Below are 23,620 nucleotides of genomic sequence, written 5' to 3'. Positions count from 1 at the left end.
TTAATAAGGAATAGTCATACTGAACAGGAAAGAGCTCAATGAGCACCCAAGTCCAGCTGTAGATTTTACTTTCCCCTTATCCTTTCTCTGCTCTGATAATCCCTCCACAGAAGCAAGGCAACAGTCTATTAGATCTCAGTATCAAAAAATATTCCCTGATACTCCTCACACCTTTAATTCCTCCCCAAGTGCCCCTGGTGAGTTCAGTTCAACTTCCCTTCCTTTGCTTCATCCACACTCCAGCACTATTTCCTTTTACATATCAAAACCACACTTTGTATCTTGAACCTGATGGTTACTTACTGAACCTTGGTCTAACAAGGAAGTAGGCTGGCTTAAGTCACATAAAGGAACACAGCCAAGGCTGACATTCTTAGGAAAAAGGCATACAGAAGTGCCAAGTTGCATGGCTTTTCTCTACTGAGATTGTGATCCAAAATTATTTTAAATTCTCCTTATGGTGATAAAGTAGTTCCATTCTTTACAACACACACAGCTACAAAGTAGTAACACTTTGAAGCTAACTATTCTATTTTGTATAGGATTATTCTTGAATATTTCTTTTCCAAAGTAATTAGGTTACTTCCTCGCTTTCATAAACTAATTTTGATATATACAATCCTGGATTACATAGCTATTTTTATCTACAAAATATAATGTCTTGTACCAGAAATTCTGAGTTCAGCTGAGTAATACTTACAACCCTCTTTCAAAAAGAAAACTCAGCAGTTAAATTTTTTGAAGACATCACTTCTCTCCGTGTTTAAAAAGTGCTTTTAAATTACTCTGTATTCTATAGAAAACTGTTTCTCTGATGCTTGAAGTCTCCAGCTGCCACACAATTTATATCTCTTTCTTCTGCTCTTTGTTTTTCAGCCATTTTCCCTGAATGTCAAAGTCAATTTAGTGCATTTCACTTTGCTGAATAAATCAGAGGCGAAATCCTTGCTAAAAGTGAAAATTTGATTTGCTAAAAGGAGCTTAGGGCAACTATTAATCAATATATCCAGAGTGTCAAAGCCAAGGCCAGGATAGACATGCATTCATTTGGAGATTGGCTGAGGCAGATAGAGGGGGACGCAGGGGAAAAGTGCAACCAGCCCACAGAAGGCAGGCGGTGTTGGGGTTGGAGGGAGGGTCAAAAAGGAGCAAAGAGAGAAACAAAACATACTGGCGTCATGTTCTGCTCTTCTCCCTCAAATTCTTGTTTTAGAGATAAAAAAAAGATATTTTGATTAAGCATTTAGGCATATATTAATTATACTAATTATAGCAGCTCTCATATAACAATTTCCTCCCAAGACACAAAAGTCTTTCTTCAACTCATTAAGTAGCCTCGAGAAGAATCTAAAACTCAGAAGTAACAGCTCCATTAACAGAATTCCAGAACAGAAAGAGTTGGGCCAGGTCTATAGGATGTCAATATTTTGATAATCTTCAGGTAGATTTCAAGCTATTTCAGACTTCTGAAAGATCATGACTTACAGTAAACCAAATGACTGGACTCATCACCTCATCAGGCAAAAGAGTTTAACAATTACCAAGAACTTGCTTGAAAATGGTATCCTATTTTAGGACCTGGTACATATAGAAATCTTTAACACTCAGAAATTTAACAGTGTTGTTTTCAAAAGTACACTGAGTAATCTTTCCCTATGTAAGTTGGCTCAAGGTTTGGATTTTAATCTTTTCAAAATGCAGTTTTAATCATGTCACTGAGTTAAAAATGTTAATTGCTTCTATTGCCTTCAGTATAAAATGCTATTTCCTTTGCAAGAAACTCAAGATTTTTCATGATGGGGTCCTCGGCCATGAATCTTGTCCCATGCTGCTCCTTCCATGCTTCCATGTGACTCTGTGTGACAGCACCATCACAGCCCACGTCCCGGAGTCAGAGCTGTCCTTACATCTTTCCAAATTACCCACTAAGGGTAGTAAAAGCAGATCCTGTGCTATATTCATACTCATGTGCATATCTGTTGTGCACAATGCCTGACACAGAGCTGACTAAATGCCTTATGGAAGGAAGGAAGGAAGGAAGGAAGGAAGGAAGGAAGGAAGGAAGGAAGGAAGAAAGATGGAAGGAGGGAAGGAAGGAAGGAAGATGGAAGGAGGGAAGGAAGGAAGGAAGATGGAAGGAGGGAAGGAAGGAAGATGGAAGGAAGGAAGGAAGGAAGATGGAAGGAGGGAAGGAAGGAAGGAGGAGGGAAGGAAGGAAGGAAGATGGAAGGAAGAAAGGAAGGAAGGAAGGAAGGAAGAAAGATGGAAGGAGGGAAGGAAGGAAGGAAGATGGAAGGAGGGAAGGAAGGAAGGAAGGAAGATGGAAGGAGGGAAGGAAGGAAGGAAGGAAGGAAGGAAGAAAGATGGAAGGAAGAAAGGAAGGAAGGAAGGAAGGAAGAAAGATGGAAGGAGGGAAGGAAGGAAGGAAGGAAGATGGAAGGAGGGAAGGAAGGAAGGAAGATGGAAGGAGGGAAGGAAGGAAGGAAGATGGAAGGAAGGAAGGAAGGAAGATGGAAGGAGGGAGGGAAGGAAGGAAGGAAGATGGAAGGAGGGAAGGAAGGAAGGAAGGAAGAAGGAAGGAAGGAAGGAAGGAAGATGGAAGGAGGGGAGGAAGGAAGGAAGATGGAAGGAAGGAAGGAAGGAAGGAAGATGGAAGGAGGGAAGGAAGGAAGGAAGATGGAAGGAGGGAAGGAAGGAAGGGAGGAAGAAGGAAGGAAGATGGAAGGAGGGAAGGAAGGAAGGGAGGGTATGTGTGTGTGGGGGAATGAAAGCAGGAGGGAAGGTGGCAGAAAAGGAGGGAAGCAAGGAGGGAAGGAAGGAAGGAGGAAAGGAAGGAAGGAAAGATGGAAAGGAAGGAAGGCAAGAAGGGGGGAAGGGAGAGGGAGGGAGGAAGGAATGGATTCAAGGTTAAGCGGTGGAGCTAACATTTTGATATTTGGTGTGGTTGAGTCACTTGACTCACTTCTGCTCTGGTTTACCTATAACTCTCAATCAAATTCAATGGCCAGTGAATCCAAACACAATAAGGGAGGGGGAGCATCCAATTTTAGCAACTAATCATTTAAGGAACTTGCCAACTACTCCGATGAGTAGTTAAATGGCAATTACCTTGTTTCATTAAAATTTGTGATCAGGCATATCTAGGGTACACTATCAAACACGTTGATTTTCACTGATTGAAAAAAGTGTCACACATTTCCTTTTTTATTCATCCTCCTTTCCTTGAATCTTGCATTTTGGAAATGTATAAACAAAATTGAAAGACAGGGCAAATATGTTACATTCACCTAAACTTGTTATGAGAGGTAGGTAGGTAATCTGGAACAAAGGACACAGAACACAGGGGAAGGAGATGAGGGCAGGGAAGAAAGACATAATGAAGCTACTGGTAAAAAGCCATTTAAGTTAAACATTCTGGGGATCCAAGTAACATCAATAGGGTGAGTCAAACTTCCTGACTCTCAAGTTTGCTCACATATAAAGTGGGGATGATAAGAACAAAACCTACCCAGAGAATAACAGCAGAATCGTTGTAGGTATCCAATAAATGTTTATGAAAGTGCTTTGTAAACAATAAATAACCATATAGATGTTAGTTCTTTTTGTATTGAAAGCTTAATCTCATTAAAATGAGATTATCACATACGTATGCACACACACATGCATATATATTTATTTGGACAGAGCTACATGAGTCAGGGTAGAGATCATGTCATGTATATCTTTTATATTTCCCACAGTACCAAGCATAGAGTTGGGTACGTAGCATCTACTCAAATACTTAAACTGGATTCAATGATTACTATGAAATTATGATTCATTTTTGATTAGAGGTATACAATAGCATGGCTATGTATGGGTGGCAAACATAATTTGGAGACACCTAGTAATGGAGCCTAAGGAATGTTGGAATAGAGATGACGTGCGCACGGGTAATCCAGCATGGTTACAGAATGGGCATTAGGTCACGAACCATGGACTCAGGGGTGACAGTCAATCTCTATGAGCATCTTTAACAAGATTTAGGTTGTCTCTTGAACCGGATCTCCGTCTAGGAAAACTGGCAACTTCTTGTCGGTTTACATATTTTTATTTCTAGCAAGGGTAGCTGCAGAAAATAAAGGACCTTAGGTGACCTTGCAGATTATTTTTTTCATAGCATATTTTTCAACTTACTGGTTCCTGTTTCCCTATCATAGTTGTGACTTCAGAAACTGATAAACATTCAGTTATTTTAGGTTTGGCCAAGAAGGATGAACTAGATTATTTAGATGCTAATGATCCTGCCCACCTAAGACAAATGATGACCATATCCATACACAGATCCTTTTGGTTAAATAAGCTTCCCTCCTACTTTTGTATTACAACCGATGTTTATGGTAGATATATTTTGAAATGGATTTTATTAACACTGACTTTTTGGATCACTTGGTTTTAATTGCAGTAAAATGACAATCTATGTGCAGTATCTTAGGAACTAAAATGAACACTGATATTTTACATTTAGATCATGCTTTATAATTTGCAAATTAATTATACATATGTGTTTAATTTGCATGTGTATTCTTTCCCTCATTTGATTTTCACAATATAACTAATGGCTAGAGCAATTAGGTAACTCAAAAAAATTACTCCCCTACACCTTAGGTTGTCTGATTTTACTTTCAGGTTCATTCCAGCCTTGGAAACCACAAGGATAGGTGCAGAGGTAGACAACTACCAGGTACATGAAACAGAACTCCCAAATATTTGGTAATTGAATAGAATTATAATTTAAATAGCATTTATAAAGTACCAAGGCTTTCGGTCTAAAATTTACATTTTCTCCACTTACCTAAAAGACTCAACTACTTCATAGTTCTGCAATCAAGTTACATACACAAAAGAAAAATTAATCCTGAGAAAAGAGGCTGTGATCACTTCAATTCATTCACAGCAAAGTAGAAATTACAATTACCTGTAAATTCAGTTCTGGGATGGGCTAGAGAGGGGAACCTCAGGGCCAATGAGCAGTTTGGGGCTATGCATATTTTAAATCAACTAATCAATAAAATATTTATCAAGTTCCAGTGATAGAGATCCCAAACTGAGTCTTAGGTGCTACTTATATAACTCTCTCTTAGTCAAACATGCCCTTGACCCGCACATCAAACCATAATCACACGCATATACACGGAAACATATTTTTGTGTTATAAATGGAAACATAATCTTATGGTAATTATTTCCACCACATTTGTTTGTGTGTCTTTTTGCACATATCATCATCACTTAATGGTGCTACCAGTTTAAGATAAGGAATGGGCATTTTAAAACCTCCACAACTTTGGTTGGGGATGATATCATCTTAAAAATCGGTCTCTACATAAAATGCTGTTAGAACAATCTTTAAACAGCATCATTAGCAATAGATGTTTGAAATACCCTTGGGTATTTGCCCACAAAATTTATATGCTAATGTAGAAATAGTTTATACGTGTTCTTCAAAGATTTCTGCCGCTTCTTGAAAAGTCTCAATACTTCTGTTGAGAAAAATATAAAAATCCAACTCAGCGAGCAATTTTTGATACATTCTTCTAATTGCATATTTTTTTTTTACAAAAAAAATGCTTCAGTGTAAATGAAAAATACCGGTTTCTATACTTTAGATTTCTGTTTCTCACACGAATAAACTACACGTAAAGACTGATCACATTATCTTCCTAGTGTGGTTTTCCTGTAGAGCTAAATATTTCCTGCCTTCACTGAGAGTATGAGTAAAAATTGTAGAGTTTTTTTTCTGTTTTGATATCATTCCAAAGGATACCATTTTATAAATGTGACTAAGAGGCCCCAAACTTACAGAGAGTCCTCTTCTTTAGCAAGTGAGGGTTTAATTTGTCATGTTAAAAATAAACAAACCTACCTGAAAATCTGCCATCTTTGATAAAGGAAAATTTTTCTAAAATACATTCATTCACTTAATTGTTCAAATACCCTTCTATTCTCTTAAACTGTCGGATGAGACCCATAATATATTTAAGCCACTTATATAGGTCAGCTATTATGGGTTATGCTTTTTTAAGCACCATCTGACTAAGCACATTCTGCATTTTGCTAACAAAGTAACAGTACATAATAATATTTTAATCAACCACAAAGAACAATAATAGATCTGACTGCTGGGCTGATAATCGTCTTATCACACCCTGTGAAACCTAGCTCTAATATTTGGCGGAGCCTCCATTACTTGGCAGCCCATTCTAAAAAAGGCCAACAATGGGGAGAGAATGAAGTGGAGTGTGCAGTAACTCCGTATCTACATAAAAGAGATTAGAGGTGACAGCGTTCCATTTTACAGCTCAATCATATTGTGTTAGCATGCGCTTATCCGAGCGCAGACGAAATTGAAAGAGAAATAAAAAAGAGTCAGGCAGATAGGAACCAGAAAAGCGAGGCATGAGCAATTTCCAAGGATATAAAAGGATGCTAATGGCGGGGCCCTGTCATTCTTAAAAAGGGCTATTAGGGCACCATCATCTGTTCTTGTGCCCTTATGCTCCTCCAACTAAAGTCAAGCATTTTCTAAAGCCCTTGTGATCTTTTTTCTTCTATAGATAAAGTATGGTCATGTTTCCTAAGAACACAATTTTCCATTTATATGATTTATTAAAGTAAGTCAACTAATTCGATTTACTGATAAAAAAACACTCCATATGTATTTTTCTTCAATATTTTCTTTTGTTGAATTCTGCACTTTTTTTTATGTAGCAAAAGCAAGGATGTAAGAGTCCATTCCCAGCAGTGCTGAGAGGCTACTCATCTTATCTTAGATGCTAAACTTAATTTTTGAACTGTGTGTGTGTGTGTGTGTGTGTGTGTGTGTGTGTGTGATGACACAAACTGAGAACAGCATATAGAGAGCAAAGGCTTAGATTTTAGCATTAAAGAAAGATTTCACTTTAATTTTAACAGAAGCCTTACACAAAGAGTTTTAAAGTTAAGACAAAGACAGGTGAAATTTCAGTTCTGATTTGACTTTAATTCAGGCTCTGACCCCAGTTATGAGGACTGGGTCATGTTATCAAGAACATGATTTTACTTCTATCAAGGCAGAAATGTGACCTTAATCTTTATATTCTCTTTGTCTCCTGCCCTACCAGCCCCCCATCCTATACTCCACATTGCTGCTAGGCCCAGCCTCCTTGAACCCAGTGTATACCAGCACTCCTAACATCAGAGCACCCTCTTCTACCTCAAAACACGGCCTGGCTCGCTTATTATTTAACAATTTAAAAGAATTCCAGTTAATTCTTGTTTGGCTAATCCTTTTCTGAAAAGCCAAGCCACTCCTTGTAATCATTTAAACACCCTGAGGGTATCACGAGCACCAGGGCTGTGAATCATCACTCCACAGTGACCTCCTCTGGCATTTGCTATGGAGAGAGAATCACGTCAGTCCCCACCAATTCTAAGCCTCAGCTTAAGACTGAACACATAATCGTATAGTAATTGTTTCCACCACTGGAAATGCTGTTACTCATAGTTATTTAAAGTTACTGTCTTCACTAAAGTCACCAGAGAGCCCCTTTACTGTGACAGGTTTCTTTGTAAGCTGACATTTCTACCATGATGCACAACTGGACCCACAAATTTATCATTGACTTTTCCTTACCAGAGAGCATCATAAGAAGTTGTTGACTTTTATTGGTCTTTATTATGGGATGTCTGGACAATATTAAAATATTGGCTTAACACGTCTCTTAATTCAGGGAGAACCTGTGCAGAGTTCTTTAAAATAATGGGTGGCTTCGAGTCATAGTGACACAGTCTTTCATGCTGCTGTTATCAGTAATATGAACACTATCATCATTATTATTTTGAAGTGGCTCTTTCAAATGCAGTCAACCGGGTATCCTGATTCTACTCCAGGAAGCAATGCTGAATATGCTTTGAAGGCATCGGATACATCTGTGAATTTGTGTAAGTGTTTTTACCTCTTTATGCCTCAAACGTCCCTATCTTTGAATTAAAGATAATAGTACCTGATTTCTGGATTAAAACAAGAGTTCTCGGTTGGGGAAGACGGCACAGTTTTGCCCACCAGGGGACATATGTCCACATCTAAAGGCATTTTTGTTTGTCATAACTCAAGGGTGCTAGTGATTGAAACCCAGGATGCTGAACATCCTACCATGAAAAGGACAGTCCCCCACAACAAAGGATGACTGGTTTCCAATACCAATAGCGTCAAGGCTGAGAAACCCTGGGTTCGAATAATGATTTTTTTGGTCTTTTTTATTTTATCTTATTTTTAAGAAAGAGGGGGGGGAGAGAGAAAGAGAGAGAGAGGAGAGAGGGGCAGAGGGAGAGGGAAAAAGAAAATCTTAAGGAGCCTCCACACCCAGCAGAGAGCCCCAGACATGGCTCAATCTCACAACCCTGAGATCATGACCTGAGCCAAAATCAAGAGTCGGACGTTTAACCAACAGAGCCACCCAGGTGTCCCAGAATAACGGTATTTTAATATGTGAGTATAGAGGTGCCTGGCTGGCTCAGTCGGTAGAGCGTACAACTCTCGATCTCAGGGCTGTTGGTTTGAGCCCCACATTGGGTGTAAAGATTACTTAAAAAGAAAATCTTTTTAAAAAATTTTTAAAAAAATGTGAGTATGTATGTGCATGTGTGTACATGCCTATATATATGAAGTAATGAAATATATAAATACAAATGATACATATTGATTATCTAAAAAAGTGTGGATACTTCAACAAATGTTAATTTTTTTTTTGCTCTAAACCCTTCATAGCACTTTTCATCTAGATAAGTTTTCATACACTGTTTAAGCAAATTCTGACAATTCCCACTGTCACAATTCCCAAATGTCTTAACACCTTTTAGCATACCCCCCCTTTTTTTTTTAGAAATCACATAGATGTGATTACAATTGAAATGTGGCATCAACTATCCATATGATCAAATTCTCAACCTTCTTGTACGTGTAGTAACCCTTATTAGGTGTCTTCTAAAGAACACACTCAAGCTCACCTATTTAACTAGTTTTGACTTAATTTGGGGTGCTTTATTAGCAAACAGTGTAAGACAAAGTAGCTAGTATAATACAGAGTGATGTTTAAATTAGTTTACAATTTGCTTGGCCTCATCTAGAACTGCACTGAACAAAGCCATTCAGAAATGTCAGCTGTGTTCCTAACCACTGTAACAAATTGTCGCTTGAACGCTGCACACCTAATGACTTCAAATTAGCTTCAGTGCGATATCGCCTGACAGTTCGTTACGACTGTTAGCAACATAGCTGGCGTATCATGACCAAGAAATTGGTTTCAGTGTGGGCTGGGAAAGGGACTTCCATCAATTTGATTAAAGAAATTACTGTAGCATTCAAAGCATAAAGACAAACTAGTTTAAGGAGACAGAAATAAGTTAACCAAACCAGAAAGACACTGCTCATCGTTCAAAAACTTATTTAGAAATTACTTGAAGATCAAAGTTCAAACAGAAATAATTCAGGTAGGCTGCTAAAATTCTCAACACTTGTGACCAGGTGTGTTTACCTGTTATGGGATGTTATGGGATGGGCCAGGAAAGAAAAGTAATAGGATACTTTAAAAATACTACTTTTAAGTTACCATCTGAGAAAGTTTAGGTCGTCTATTTAATATTTATTTTTACAACTTGTGTACAAATTCATGGTAAATATCTAACTGTCAACCAAAGCTGCGCTGGTAAATAACGAACAGCAATTCAATGTAAACAGCCACCATGAACAACAAAATGAGTGATTCTTAAAAGGAAAAAAAAAAGGTACGTTAGATGTGTGCTGACAAAGACATTTTTTAAAGTGAAAAGAAAAAAGCGAAGGATTTCCTTAGGAGAAAGCTCAGAATTTTAAGAGGGAGAAAGATAGATTTTTTTAAAAGTTATATTCTCTTTACCTTATGCTGGCAATAGTACCTTTGCATATGAAAAAAAAAATAACCAGAGTTCAAGGTGGTACAGATAGAGAAAGGTTTATGATTCTATTAAGGTCAAGCAAAGCTCGAAATTAAGTATGATAAAAGTAATGTAAAAGTTAAAAAAACACAATAATGAGAAATTTTTGGATACGCCTAAAACTACATATTAGGGAATTACTGAAACCTTTTCTCTTTCATTTTTTTTTTCTTTTCAGAAAATGTACCTGGAATATGCTTCGCCCATCCAATGATAACCACCAACTCGCGGTCAGCCAAGTCACACAGGGTAGTGAGAGCTTTGATGTCACTGTCGGGGACAGTAGGGTCAGGCATGGCATAGATCTTCTCCGGTTCGGCCACCAACAAATGTGAGACAATCTTGTTATCTGCAGGATCAGACCAGAGCACTACAAGATCACTAGCAGCATCATCCCTCTTTCCCAAACCCTAAAGTATGCTGCGTTTTGACAAATCATTCCAATCGCCTACAATAAACCCCAACTGTTCTGTTTCTGGTTCAAAATATGCAGAGTAAACAGTGTTCAGGAAAACTTAAGAGGAAGAAATGAGCCACTGCAATTGTAACGGGATGCATTCCTTTCTTCTTCTTTGCTCTACCTGCCTTTGCTGGAATGAAGCATCTGTCCTGTAATGAAATTTTTTATAGCAAACAGATAAGAGAAGTTAGATGCTTTCTGGGTTGACTCTTTGATTCTTAAGTGGGATTTGGGGAAGCAGATTCAATAGTGTACAACATCTTTAAACTAAAAATCCACAGTCAGCCCCTGAAATATAGAATATAATGTGGAAGGCATAGAACTACCTATGCTGATAGTCATAATGCGCACGAAAGTCATTAATTGTCTTAATTCCTTTAAAGAAGAGCAGAGATCAGAGCCCTTCTGCCTGGGTGAATTACTGACTATATAACTCTACCTCTGTGGGATGCATTAAATAGGAATTTCTCTCCTTTCTCTCCCTCCCCACACGCCCAGGCAATCTTTCAAATATAGCCAACATCCGTTTCCAGAAAAATACTCCTACTTAAATGTTACAATATTTTCTCTTCGGAGTGTCTAATTCTTTAATCCTCTATTTTCATCTGTTGTCTTTAGTTCATTCTCTGGTTCAGATTTATCTGTCTGAAATTTGTGATATAGGTTTTTAAAATCCTTCGTAAAATAAACACTAGAGACAAATGGAAATCATCACATCAAATGTGTTTTATTGCTCAGGGGCATGTGAGAGTTTATGGAAGGATGGTAAAGCCTTGCTAACAGAATGATTTTTCTTGTTGGCCCTATTTTCAATTTCTATGTGTAGCTTTAGATTTTATACTTTCTTCTAAGTGAAGAGATACAAATGGGTAAGGATAAACCCAAATATTTCAGTGTTCTGTGTACTATTACTCTAGCAAGCCAGGGCATTAAATGGGACTTTTGTGAGCAAAGCCAGTTTCCTCTGTGTTTACTAGATAATTTTCCTTTCATTATAAGTTTTTAACTTTTTTAGCCCCAAATGAAAAGACTGCATATACCTTAGAATTGAAAACATAGCATTCCCTTTAGTCTTCTTTAACGAAATGACAAGGAAATTATCCAAGCTATAATTAGCCATTTTTCTAACATTTTAACATTTTATTATTATGGCTGCTATATGAATTACATTTATTGCAAATAATCAACAGATAACCATTCATTGACAGTAATATTCAATTATCACCAAATTGAAATTGCAGATTTGGGAGGAAATATTCCCAAACACCATATTTTGTAGGGAAAAAAATAAAAATAAATACAGATTCTTTTTTTTTTTTTAATTTGTAGGATCTGTTAAGAATGGCATTTGTTTCTTGTATATGCTATGGAAACAACACCCTGTATTTTTAGTTACGCTTGGAAAAGTTTCAACTTTCATCGCTCTGACAATGCAACAAAACCTGTCAGTAACCGTGAGTTTTCTCAGGATTAGATGAAAATGCAGTATTTAATAAAGGGCACAAAAATGTGCCCAAAGGAAAGCCTGATTCCGGTTCTTTTCATCCTGGGAAGATGGTTACCTGCTTGACCCAAGTCAATGGATACTTGACCAGAAGGGTCGGAGAAATCTGGTTGAAGCTAAGAAATTCCCATCATTCAGAAAATGGAATAGCCAGCAGCACTGTTTCCAGGTAAATCTTATTTAATGTTTCCCTAATTAGAATCAATAGAACCCAATTTCCATTCTTGGGCTTCTGTAGTACACAAACAATCAGTCAGGGTCCAGAAATCTCCCTCAGCCACTTTCTCAGCAAAGCCCAGGCACAGCCTCTCGACACTTATCTGACAGGATCTGAAAATTAAGTTTTATAAATGTTTGTTACAAAAACACACTAATTGGATGGACTAAGGAAAATTAACACAGAGGCCTTGAGATAATGAGTAATGATTTATTAGGAGTCCTCTTTATCTTAGACAAATGGAGCTCACTGAAATTGCTATAATCTCCTTAGAGGTACTTGACGAGCCACTTCCCAATTTCTCAGGTTTATGCCGAAAACCATAGATGTTCCTCCATCATGTGGACTCGCAAAATGGGCCAGAGCTCATTTTTCTCCCAGTCGAGGAAATTATCAATGGTTTCGGTCAATGCTCATGTAAAATGAATGAGAAATGGGCAGTCTGTATAATACTGAGTCTAGGAAAACTAACCTCTAATGAAATTAAGCATTAGTGTTTATTGCGTTTTATTGTATTATCAGAAAGTTTTTTTACTATAATGTGCAAAATCTGCTTAATGCAGTCCTAGATTGTATTTGCAGAATGCCAAACAGCTTATGCAGGCTGAGGAGGAGATGCCAGATTGGACAATTGAAGGTATAATCAACATAATGTTTTTTGGAAAGACGAAAGGAAACTATGCCATATGTTCACTTAAGCTTTAATTTTATGTAAAACTGGTTGTTTTTCCTTTGACATAGCTAAAATGTCCTTTCATTTACAGTTCAGGGTCCGTTTTATTTATTTAACAGATCCCCATATGCTCACGTGTGTGATGCCCAGCAGCGACCCCTCCTGGAGAGTCGGAATGAGAAGCCGGCACTTCCTCTTCCCTTGAAAGCAGATCAAACATTGCCCTTGTCTCTTCTACAACTGCTATGGATGCAGCCTCCTCTGATATGTGCTGGTTGTGTCTTCTTGAGACCGAGACAGCTAAATGTGGGGACTGTTTCCATCAAGCACTTCTTAGTGCCTCGTACGAACTCTATGCATAAATATCCTAAAAGGCTAGTTCTGTTGCATTAGAACTATGAACTGATTTTTCAGAAAATGGGATGCAGTTATTGCCTCAATCTACATCCCAGCTCCTTCTAGTTAATGACAAAGAGAATGGGGCTTGCGTTTTAGCAATGTACCCATCATCCTTTCAAATTGCAACCTGGCATTATAAAACCAGGGACTCTTTAAAAACAATTCATAATGCCCATAAGGGCATCTGAGATAGAACCATCAACCTATGCTTGTTATCAGGAGGGCCTATTCTTGTTTTAATCTATTGCTAGCTAGTGTGTTAACCTTCTATAGTGCCAAATTAATGAGGCTCCTAATGTATTTTCATTGGGAGGTTGAGCAGTCAAACTCATTTAGTTAGTGAAAACTACAAAAATCACTTTCTTGTGAAATCTGAAACTAACAGCTCCAATGAACTAATGATTACAGTATGATCCATTTTATGTACCTCTGGAAATAAAGATAACCAGTAAATGTAAAATTCGCACTATATAAGCTATGCCTTAATATGCTTATGCTTCTACAAAATGACTAGGTGAAAAAAGGGCAGGGGAGAGAAAATCATAGGGAAAAAAAAAGAAGATAATTAGCGGAGTAGCCGTTGCTCCTCAAAGGCAATCCTTGGGAACAGAGTCACAGCCCCCCAACAAAGACAAGTCTCCTTGGAGTCGGTAGGGATGGGCATGCCAAAACTGATACACATAGAGCCAACTGGGAGGATTCTGTATGTTGGAAAGCCAGACATATCTGCTGTACTTACATGGCTTTTTGGCTGGCTGAACCAGCTGAGGGTTCAGGTAGGGGCTGTTCTCCGCATCTATTCTGCGCTTGTACTTCTGCCGACCTCCACGTACTCTGTCAAGACGCACCCCTGTGGGCAAAGACAGGCACTGGCTTACTGCTGACGTATCCATCTTTGAGACCAGTCAAATACATAGAGTATCACCCATGGGTGCTATGGAGACAGACTGCAGAACACAGAATGGTCCAGAGGTATTGGAGGAATGTTTAAAAAAGTGGTGGCTAAACCAAAATGGCCAGTGGTTGGAAACCAAATCTGGGAGAGCATGACAAACCTGAAACACATTTCATGCAAGGCCATCAAAATCACATTTACATACCAAAGGAAAGGCACATTTCCATGGGAGTTAATACAAAGAAACTGTTACTTGGTACTAGCCTAGTTTCTCAAATTGAAGACAATGGCAATCTGGTATCCTCTTTACCAGTCACCCATGAAAGCCGACCACGTAAGAGCGATCCAACCCTCCCTAGTCTACCAGAGGGTTCACCATGGACTCGTGGGATTTAAGTGAACTGAAGACACCTTCATGCTGTGGAAAGCCGGAATTACACTCTGCAAGATGAGATGTAAGGATTGTTCCCTATTATAACGTCAACATGTCTCAGAGGAGAATGTTATTTACATTTTGGCGCACATTTGTATTTTCTTCCAAATGAGAGAAAACTGGGAGTAAGTTTGGACTGGACATGGGACAGAAAGAGGAGCTTCCTGTAAGAATTCAGAAGGCTAGGATGTCGCAAGAGGGCTGTGTTCGTGAGGCAGAGCTAGGGGTGAAGCCAGAAAAGGAGGTAGACAGGCAGTTACTAAAACTTCCCTGGGTCAAAATGCAGCGGTTTTTGCTGGCATGGGATTTAAAAGATTGAGGAAAGAGGTAAAAGGGAAAGAAAGGAATTAAAAATAAATGTTTCATGTATAGGGGGAGTGGCGAGAAGAGCTTGTTAATAACTTGGTTACCAGTCTGTCATGGTGAAGTTTTAGGACAGGGCCATATAACACTTTATCTAATACAGAGGTTACTTGGGAGTAAGAACAAGGCAGAGACTCATTCTGTGATATTGTCTTAATTGATAAAACAGTATAACATTATTCCTTAATAAATTCAACTGAGTAGTTCGCTGTACATGGCATTTCCCAAAATGTTTAGAAAATACATTTGGTTCCACAGCATCATCGGTATGATTATTTTACTGAAAGGCCTCTCAGAGCCTCTAAAATGCAAATGACCTCTGTAAGACTCTCAGAAGGAGATGCAGCCCTATGCAGTGTTTTGCGAACCAATTTTACCAAAGATCCGGTCTTGGGAATATTTATGAATATCACATGGAACATGTGAATTGTGGGTTCTCTGAGTTATGCGACACCGTTCGGGAAACGCTGACACAGTTCTGTGTGAACCCTGAAGTGAATATAGATACTCGAATGTTAAGGATTACTATTCTATCATGAGATAAAGTAAAACACAATTTTCATAGTATCTTAATAATACAACTTTAAGAGTTGATTATCTTTCAGTGAAACATGGAAATACACACTTGGCTCTAGATAAAGCCTGAGATGTCATACTGAAACGTCAGAGCAGCGTTTAAATGAAATCAGGAGATGACTTCAAGAGCAATTAAGTAGGTTTTGACAGCAAATTTCACAAAACAAAGACACTGGTATAGTGCCTAAGTATTTACTGAAAATAGTAGTGCTTGTGAGTCACGAACAAGCTGTATTTCCTTACTGCTGCTTTTAAAGCACTTTCTGCCTACGGTAGAGCTCTGTTCCCTTGTTCATCTAATTTCTAGTGTACAAAACTAGGTGACAAACAAACTGTGTAACTGGGATACTACACTTCATTGTATTAGGATGCTGATTTCATAGAGATGAAACATAGAATACAAAGAACAGAAATATTTAATCAAAATGTTTAAAATACTGTAAATCAAACACTGTAACTGAAGATTCTACCTCTATTGCACTTGACAACACATAGGTTTAGACCACAATTTCTCACTGGTAGGAATAAATGCAAAGGATATGTTGAGTTAAAAAAGAAATATCTATCTATAAAAAAATGAAGAGCATTCAGAGGAAAAAAAAAAGATATTAAAAGTCACCAGATAATATTTTAATGTAATTGTAAGAACTCCTATTTTATAGAAAATTTCTTCGGTTATCTAGTCTAAAATTGTTTGCCTTGCATCTATCAAAATGCAATATGTATCATAAATTTATATAAACTTGTTAGCCAGATCCACAGTCTGTTATAATGATTTTGTGAAAAGATTAAAGATTCCCCTTTCAATGTTTCCAACTATAATAGCATAATAATTTATTCCTAAATATTAGGTGAAGACTATGTCTTAAAAAAATAAAGCATAGTTTCCGAGGCAGAATGGCTGAGTTTTTTTTCTGGGTCTTTAATTAACTGGCTCTGTAAACTTTGTTGAGTTCCTTAACCTATTTATTTTTTCAAATATAAGATGGACATAAAGATATCCTTCTGAATGTTTTGCTGTAATGATCCAATATTATATTTATATAATATATTAATATGTTTGGATATGATACACATGCATTATTAAAATATTTCATAAACCTTAAAATGCCAAGGAAAATAGGGAAGTTATTATGTCTGTTTTGTTGAAATATTGCTATATTACTTCACTGATAGATATTTTGCATCATGATCATTTATTAAAAATCTGTCCCCATGGAATATAACAGGCTACCTTGCCTCAGTTCTGAGGGAAACAGACTGAGGAATGCTGGAGTGGTAAGATAATTCAAAGGGTACAAGCCAAATAATGATACTCATTTGATGTCCAAATGATTTATAGAATTATTTGGTATTCCATTCTACATACTGCTCATCCCTGTCATTAATAATGTCATTTTAGATATTGTTTTAGAATAGATACAGAATTGAATCCAAATTCTACCAAAAATGAGGATGTTATCCCCTCATGTGTGCTTAGCTGTAAGCACACAGTACAAACTTAAGCAGAGAACTGATAATTATCCAATTCACCTAATGCATTTAAAAGTCTCCCCAATAGTTTAGCAGACACAAAGATAAACAACAGTTATTTATGATCTGGACCTAGGAAATCCAGATTTGCCCTAAAGAGACGTCAATTGAATCCAGGTATTTCCATCAAAGGTGATGAAGCCTGTCTCTTTCCTTCTTCAGTCTGTTGAAATACAAACCATTTCTGTCTGGACTTGACTTGTAACCAGTTTTTTTGAAAAAGGTGAAAAGTAAGATTTCTCCCAGGAAATTAGATACCCACAATGTTCAATGTGTGACAGGATTTGAAGTTAATTAAGGCAACTGGATTTTCTATTCATGTGGAGGCCCCATTATCTTTTGTTTTTTAAATAAAACATTTTAAGAGTTGGCATTACCTACCAAGTAGAATGTTTCACATCGCTTCTTCTTTCACATACTGCATGTGCCTACATTGCCACAAGGGAATTACAAATCGTCTACATTGTCAGAATTTACAAAGTTGAGAAAGCAAGAATACGGCAAGGAGGAAAAAAAAAATAGGCCGTGAGGCAAATAAACGCTAAGAGAAGTAAAACAGTTCAGAGGCAGGTCTTCTTAGGTCAGCTCATTTTAAGTCTACGTTTTATGCCGAAATGGAAATTTTTACAATTTTATACAGTCCAAAGTCAAACGTATTTTTCACATTTTTAATAGCACAAAGTCAGAGGCATTTCATAGGGTAATAAAAGATCTCCCCTTCAGAGAATTATACAAGGATACCCTAGCCTACTTTTCTAAATTAAAGACCAGGCTTTTACAATGTTGTTCCCAAGCAAAGGTTTGCTCAAATTATTAATTACGCAGACCCTTGGAATACTTAAGAAAGATGCAGACAGTCACGTTAAAGTGATAATATTTTTTAAGAGACAGTGAAGTTTTTTTAAAGATTAATTTAATGAATGCTAAGTAAATCGTTGTGTTAAATGCATGTTACCACACACGTCTTGTAATTGAGTTCTTGAGATCAGCCTGGAAAAGCAAGCCTTCTGAAACAAGAAGGTAAAGAGGGTGGGAACTTTCCCTTCCACTCTAGGTCTTCTTGATACCGCAGTTGCCTTTGCTGCAGAAGGAAACCACGCTCCTTCCCTTGGGGAAGAGAGGTACCTAGCAGCGCCCTTGAATTCTCCTGAGATTCCTGTGAGGGAACCATCACCAACAGAGGATAGAGAAAATCCCTTTGAGGAGCTGCAGGGAAAGAAGCTAAGGCAGATTAGCAGTATGAGACAGCAGCGGGTCATTTTAGTGGCAGCCTCTGATGGGGTTCTCCTTCGGGACAATGTCCTAAAAGAGCATACCAGTTTAACAGAGAGTACTTGTGCATATTTATAGGCTGCTCTTACAGGGATGAGTGAAAGTTATTTGTATATTCACACATATTCTCCAGGGAGAAACTAATCATATTAAATTGTTGAGGATTGTGTGAGAAAATAAAAGGTACCAACCCCCAGCTATCTTCAACTACTATGGCCCCTTCTCAAAACAGACAGAGATACTGTTACCTTCGCTTCCTGATTCAGCAGTCTTTGACTCCTCATACCTACATTTTCCTCCCAAGCCATGTCTTCATTATTAATTGAATGAATCAATCTCTGCATGAAGTGTCTTGGAATACACCAAAATATCAGCCAGTTACTAGCAGTCATTGGCTGTCAAGAGCTTATTATAGTCTAGGCAACGGGTTAATTGTTTTACATATATGAACACATTTAAGCCTTATAGCAATCCTATGGCGGGGGTGGGGTGGGGGGGGTGCTATGATTATCGCTGTTTACAAGATGAGAAAGCCGGAAGGAGCGCGCAAGAGGCAGAGACACGGGTGGGAGCTGGGAGAACGGCTGCAGAGCCCACATTCTTAAGCGCTATGTTTATACTGCTTCCCTGCCATCAAATTCTATTTTTGGAAAAGAGCATTTGGTATTTACTCCAAAAGCTCGAACTGCAGGCAGATACAACCCGATCATCACGGTAAACAATACTCGCGGCACGATGCAGGGTCCCTCTGCCTAGGGAGGAAGGCAGAACGCTGGGTGAGCCGGGGGAGGAATGAATGCTCTTATTCAACGGAAGGGTTAGTGATTGTGCATCACTCCATAAAGGGGGGGGGGGGGCAGGACTTGAACAAGTTTACAGCTATGAGACTGTGGACAAACCGAAAATAATAAAAAGATTCCGTGTCTCTGCTTTTCCACTGAGGCAGAGGCCCAAAGACATTCATTTCCTTCCTCCTTCTGCTATTGCAAATGAGACAAGCCTGTTTTGCCTGGGCCACGGATGCAGAGCAACCTTCTGGCTGCATTTTCAGCTCATGAGGGAGGCCCAGACAGCAGCGGCTTTTCCACCAGACACCCCTGGTCTGGCTGAGGCTTACATTTACTTCCACCGGAATATCATGGCAACAATTCAGGAACTTTGGAAATGGCCTGGCTGTGTGTGGAAACGCTCTGAGTTCTGCTGAAATAAAAGGAGAAAATCACACAGGGAGAAAAAATGCATATCCATTAGGTGGGCTCTTTTTTTTTTTTTTTTTTTAACTGAGTCCTTAGTCACTAAAAGAGATAAAAGCCATGACTCACATTAAAGCTTCCTTGCTCTACAGATGAATTAACAATTAGCAAGGGAAAGTCTTTCGTTTTGGTCTCCTGATAGCTATCTGGACTATTAAACATGTGGGGCTTGCATAGGCAATTACAAAGGCTTCCCTCTGTTTCAGATTCAAGGTGCATCCAAAATACATCTGTAGATTTCTGCGCATAGGACTTCCTCCTCCATTTTTGCAGAGTTCACGTGATTCACTCTTCTTGCCTGGTTCAGAGGTATGCGCTAAATTTATAATCTGGGTTGGAGCTGAAATCAAAATGATAGAAATTTGAAATAGCCATAGACAAAATATTTTGCAGGGGAAATGTTGTTCCACCAGGGGTAAAGCTGCTTCAGCTTTATGCAGCCCGAATCTATGAGCATGCAGCCTGAATCTATGACACATACAGGTACAAATTAGGTCATCTGCAACAGGTGACAAGTTTTAATTGAATGTCTTCTGTCTGCAATTCTGACAAAAGGTGAATGGAAATAAATGAGTCTGGCGACACGGCCCTGAGCCTTACAATACCCAATATCTCATTATTTTTAAACAGCTATCTATAAACTGATGCTGACAAGCCTTGAACCTTTTATTTCTGCTCAAGATGAGGTGGTTGTGAAGGGAAAAAAAAAAAGAGAAAAAGAAAAACGGGCATCCAGAACATTACATTAAACATGCAATACCTACCATTATCACTTCCCCGATGTAATTAAAGGAAATCTCCTATTCAAAAGGCACTATTTCTTACTTTACTTCATGTCAGAGAGAGAGGGAGGGAGGGAGGGAGAGAGCATGCTTGGCCTGCACTTGCTAAACATAGAGACAACCTTTAAAGACAAAAAGAAAATTTTCCCTTTCCTGCTTTTTGCCTGTTAAAAATTTCATAAACTATTGAAAGAGATATCGCTGTGACTTATGCCTATCTATTTTGTCTTGTTACTCTTTAATATCAGTGACTCTCCCCTTTATCCTTTTTGAAATTGCCTTCTCATATGAATAAAGTTATGAGTTAGTGGGTAAAGACATGAAATGTGGTCGCACATCAACATCAGGAAAAGTGATTCTACTAATTCACAATTAAATGTGACACCGGCAGCAATAAGTTTAACACAATAATAACAGTAATAACAGTGCACAGCACCCCATGGGGATCTCTGTGTAAACAGAAGCACAAACATTATTTATGCAAAATTCAATGCCCTGTAAAAATGAATTAAATATGAAATCAACCAAGCTGGGTTTACAAGTTGCTGGGTTGAGAGCCAGAGTCACTTTGTTTCATTCAATGGAGAGGAAGACAGGAGGAGGAGTCTAATGACCAAAAAAGCAGATGTGGATTTTAAAGAGAATACAGGTCTGGGGGGTGGGGTGGGGGGAGTGAAAATAGGTAACAGGGAAAGGTAGCAGTGAGTCTGGAGGTCATTTGGTTGCATTAGGTGTGACTCGAGATCAGATGGGTACCCAGCAAAGAGCTTTTGAAGCTCAGAAGAGATAATTTGATAACATGATAATTTTAACAAGAGATAACATGACAATTTTAGCAGAAGAAAACTTTAAGTCCTGGCCAATTTGTTAGCAATTCACCAAAGGTATTATAAATGTACCACCAGACTCAAGCAGAGATGCTGAGAGCCAATTATAAGATACCAAAATGACATATGATGTTTAATAATATTTTTCTGGTGATGTTATTTTGGCAATAATTGAGATTCAAAATAAAGTATGTCTCGTACAAAAAAACATAATATACACATATCCAGATCATGTAAAAAAAAAGAATTATACCTAGCACATAAAATATGTAGGGAAAAAATCAGTTCGATAGATTAAATGTTAATGTAATATTAATGTATATGTGCCCAAATCTCATACCAGTGATAAATTTTCTTGTGACACTAAGACACTCATTTCTTATTTCTTATGACACTGGCAGCAATAGTTTTAATACAATAATAATAGTAATAACAACGTACAACACTCCACGCAGATGCTCTGTGTAAACAAAAGCACAAATCCTATTTATGCAGAATTCAGTACCCTGTAAAAATGAATTAAATATGAAATTAAACAAGCTAGTTTTCGAGTGGCTGGGATGAAAGCCATGGTCACTTTATTTCATTCAATGGAGGGGAATACAGTGGAGCCTAGCAGCTCCACTGCAGGTCTTGAGTGGAGTCAACAAGTGGCATGGACTGAATGTGTCTCACCACAAGTCCTATGTTGAAACGTAATCCCCAGTGTGATGGTATTTGCAGGTGAGGTGTTGAGAAGGAGATGATGTCATGAGGGTGCAACCCTCATGATGGGATTTGTGCCCTTATAAACAAGACCCCCAGAGAGCTCCCTCGCCCCTCTGTCCATGAGGGACAGAGAAAAGAGGGTTGTCTATGAACCAGAAAGTTCACCACACAGTAAATCTGCCAGTTTCTCCATCTTGGACGTCTCAGCCTCAGTAGACTTCTGTTGTTTTTAAGCCACCCAGTTTCTAGTATTTTGTTACAGCAGCCCACATGGACTAAAACAAGAAAGGAAGGAACATAAAAAAGGAGTCGGAGAGCTAATCTACAATGGGTCGACTCAGGATCTGATATAAAATAAAAGAAAATACACTGGCTTCCATCCCTTCTCAATCAACTCCATATTCCATTACTAACCACCTTTCACCTGCCAATTGTGCTGTTAAATATCTGTGAGGCAAGTTAATGGAGAAAAGGAAAGGAAAAACAAGAGAGAGTATGAGAGCTAGCATGAGTCTTACAGAAATGCAGAAGCAGAGAAGACAAGCATGTAAGAATCGGAGTACATTCCCAGTTGCCCTTGGCGCTGAGATGTCCACAGCACCATGTGGCCACCCTGGGCCCATTTTCAAGCTAAAATTTTTCTCCCTCAAAGTTGGCAAACTAGATTGTTGAGGAATTTAAGACCTCATGAAAAAAACTGGGGTAGAAGAATCATGAGTGGCAGTGATAATAAGAAAGCACCTTTATATAAATAATACACTCACTAAAATTAAATAAAGAAAAATATTAAAAGACTATCAATAGGAGGGGCACCCAGCTGGCTCAGTCCATGGAGCGTGCAACTCTTGATCTCAGGGTTGTGGGTTTGAGCTCCATGTTGGGTGTAGAGATCACTTAAAAAAAAATCTTAAATAAAAAAAGACTATGTTAAAGTAATGTATCTTGTCCAATTAATTCTCATTTATCATCTTTTGATCTCTTGAGTATTTTCAGCATCTCTGTTCTACCTGGTTTCAGCAAGATGACTATAAGCTCAGTTTGCTGGAGACAATATGCATATAAAAAGGAAAAAAAATTTACATCCAGTTTTCAAGACAAACGTTCAATGACGTATTTAGTTTACTACTCTGAGAATCTAGGTTTTAATAAGGAACTACTCCAGACTCATGCTTAATTGATAAACAATGTTGAAGATTTGGGGGAGAGGTATGCATAATGTAAACACATCAAAATGTTCTGTCAAGGAAAGTAACAAATAGGGAAGTGTATATGCGGAGAGCCAAAGAAAGGTGTATATTGATTTATTTTTTATTTATTTTATTCATTTGAGAGAGAGACAGAGAGCACGAACGGGGTAGGGCCAGAGAGAGAGGGAGAGAAGGTGGGAGAGAATCCTCAAGCAGACTTGGGGAGTGTAAAGCCCAATGCAGGGCTCAATCCTAGGATCTTGAGATCATGACCTCAGCTGATATCAAGAGTCAGATGCTCAACTGATTAAGCCACCCAGGTGCCCCAAGAAAACTGTACATTTAAAGTGTTACGACAGGGGTAGGCCATAACCTGTACTTTTATTCTCAAATTAGTACGTGTGAAGAGTGTGGAAAGAAATAGAAAACATGAATGATACTTCCAGATGCGAAATACACTGGGTCCCAGCTGAAGAAGCCTGCACCAGGTGGTAAATTTCCCAATGGACATCCTGTGTAGAGATGCTACGTGACAAGTTAGTTGGG

At 38.3% G+C, this 23,620-nt stretch overlaps 1 protein-coding gene across 3 annotated transcripts in view; it reads right to left on the bottom strand.

Annotated features, from left to right (window-relative positions):
* ESRRG (estrogen related receptor gamma) overlaps window positions 1-23,620 on the bottom strand; it is a 222,408-nt gene that overhangs the window by 47,935 nt on the left and 150,853 nt on the right. For 2 of the 3 annotated variants that reach the window (XM_028104733.2, XM_028104734.1), the window contains 2 exons: window positions 13,985-14,095; window positions 10,180-10,341 (listed from right to left, as the gene is read on the bottom strand). In XM_028104733.2, coding sequence (XP_027960534.1) covers window positions 10,180-10,341; window positions 13,985-14,095 — 273 coding nt within the window. Of the gene's footprint in view, window positions 1-10,179; window positions 10,363-13,984; window positions 14,096-23,620 lie in introns of all 3 variants that reach the window. The other variant, XM_028104732.1, reaches the window with a different exon arrangement.

The sequence above is a fragment of the Eumetopias jubatus genome, unplaced genomic scaffold, assembly GCF_037043125.1.
Source record: "Eumetopias jubatus isolate StellerSeaLion01/CBP00866 unplaced genomic scaffold, mEumJub1_p1.0 scaffold_12, whole genome shotgun sequence".
Taxonomy (NCBI): Eukaryota; Metazoa; Chordata; class Mammalia; order Carnivora; family Otariidae; genus Eumetopias; species Eumetopias jubatus.
This window is presented reverse-complemented; position numbering and strand designations above follow the sequence as displayed.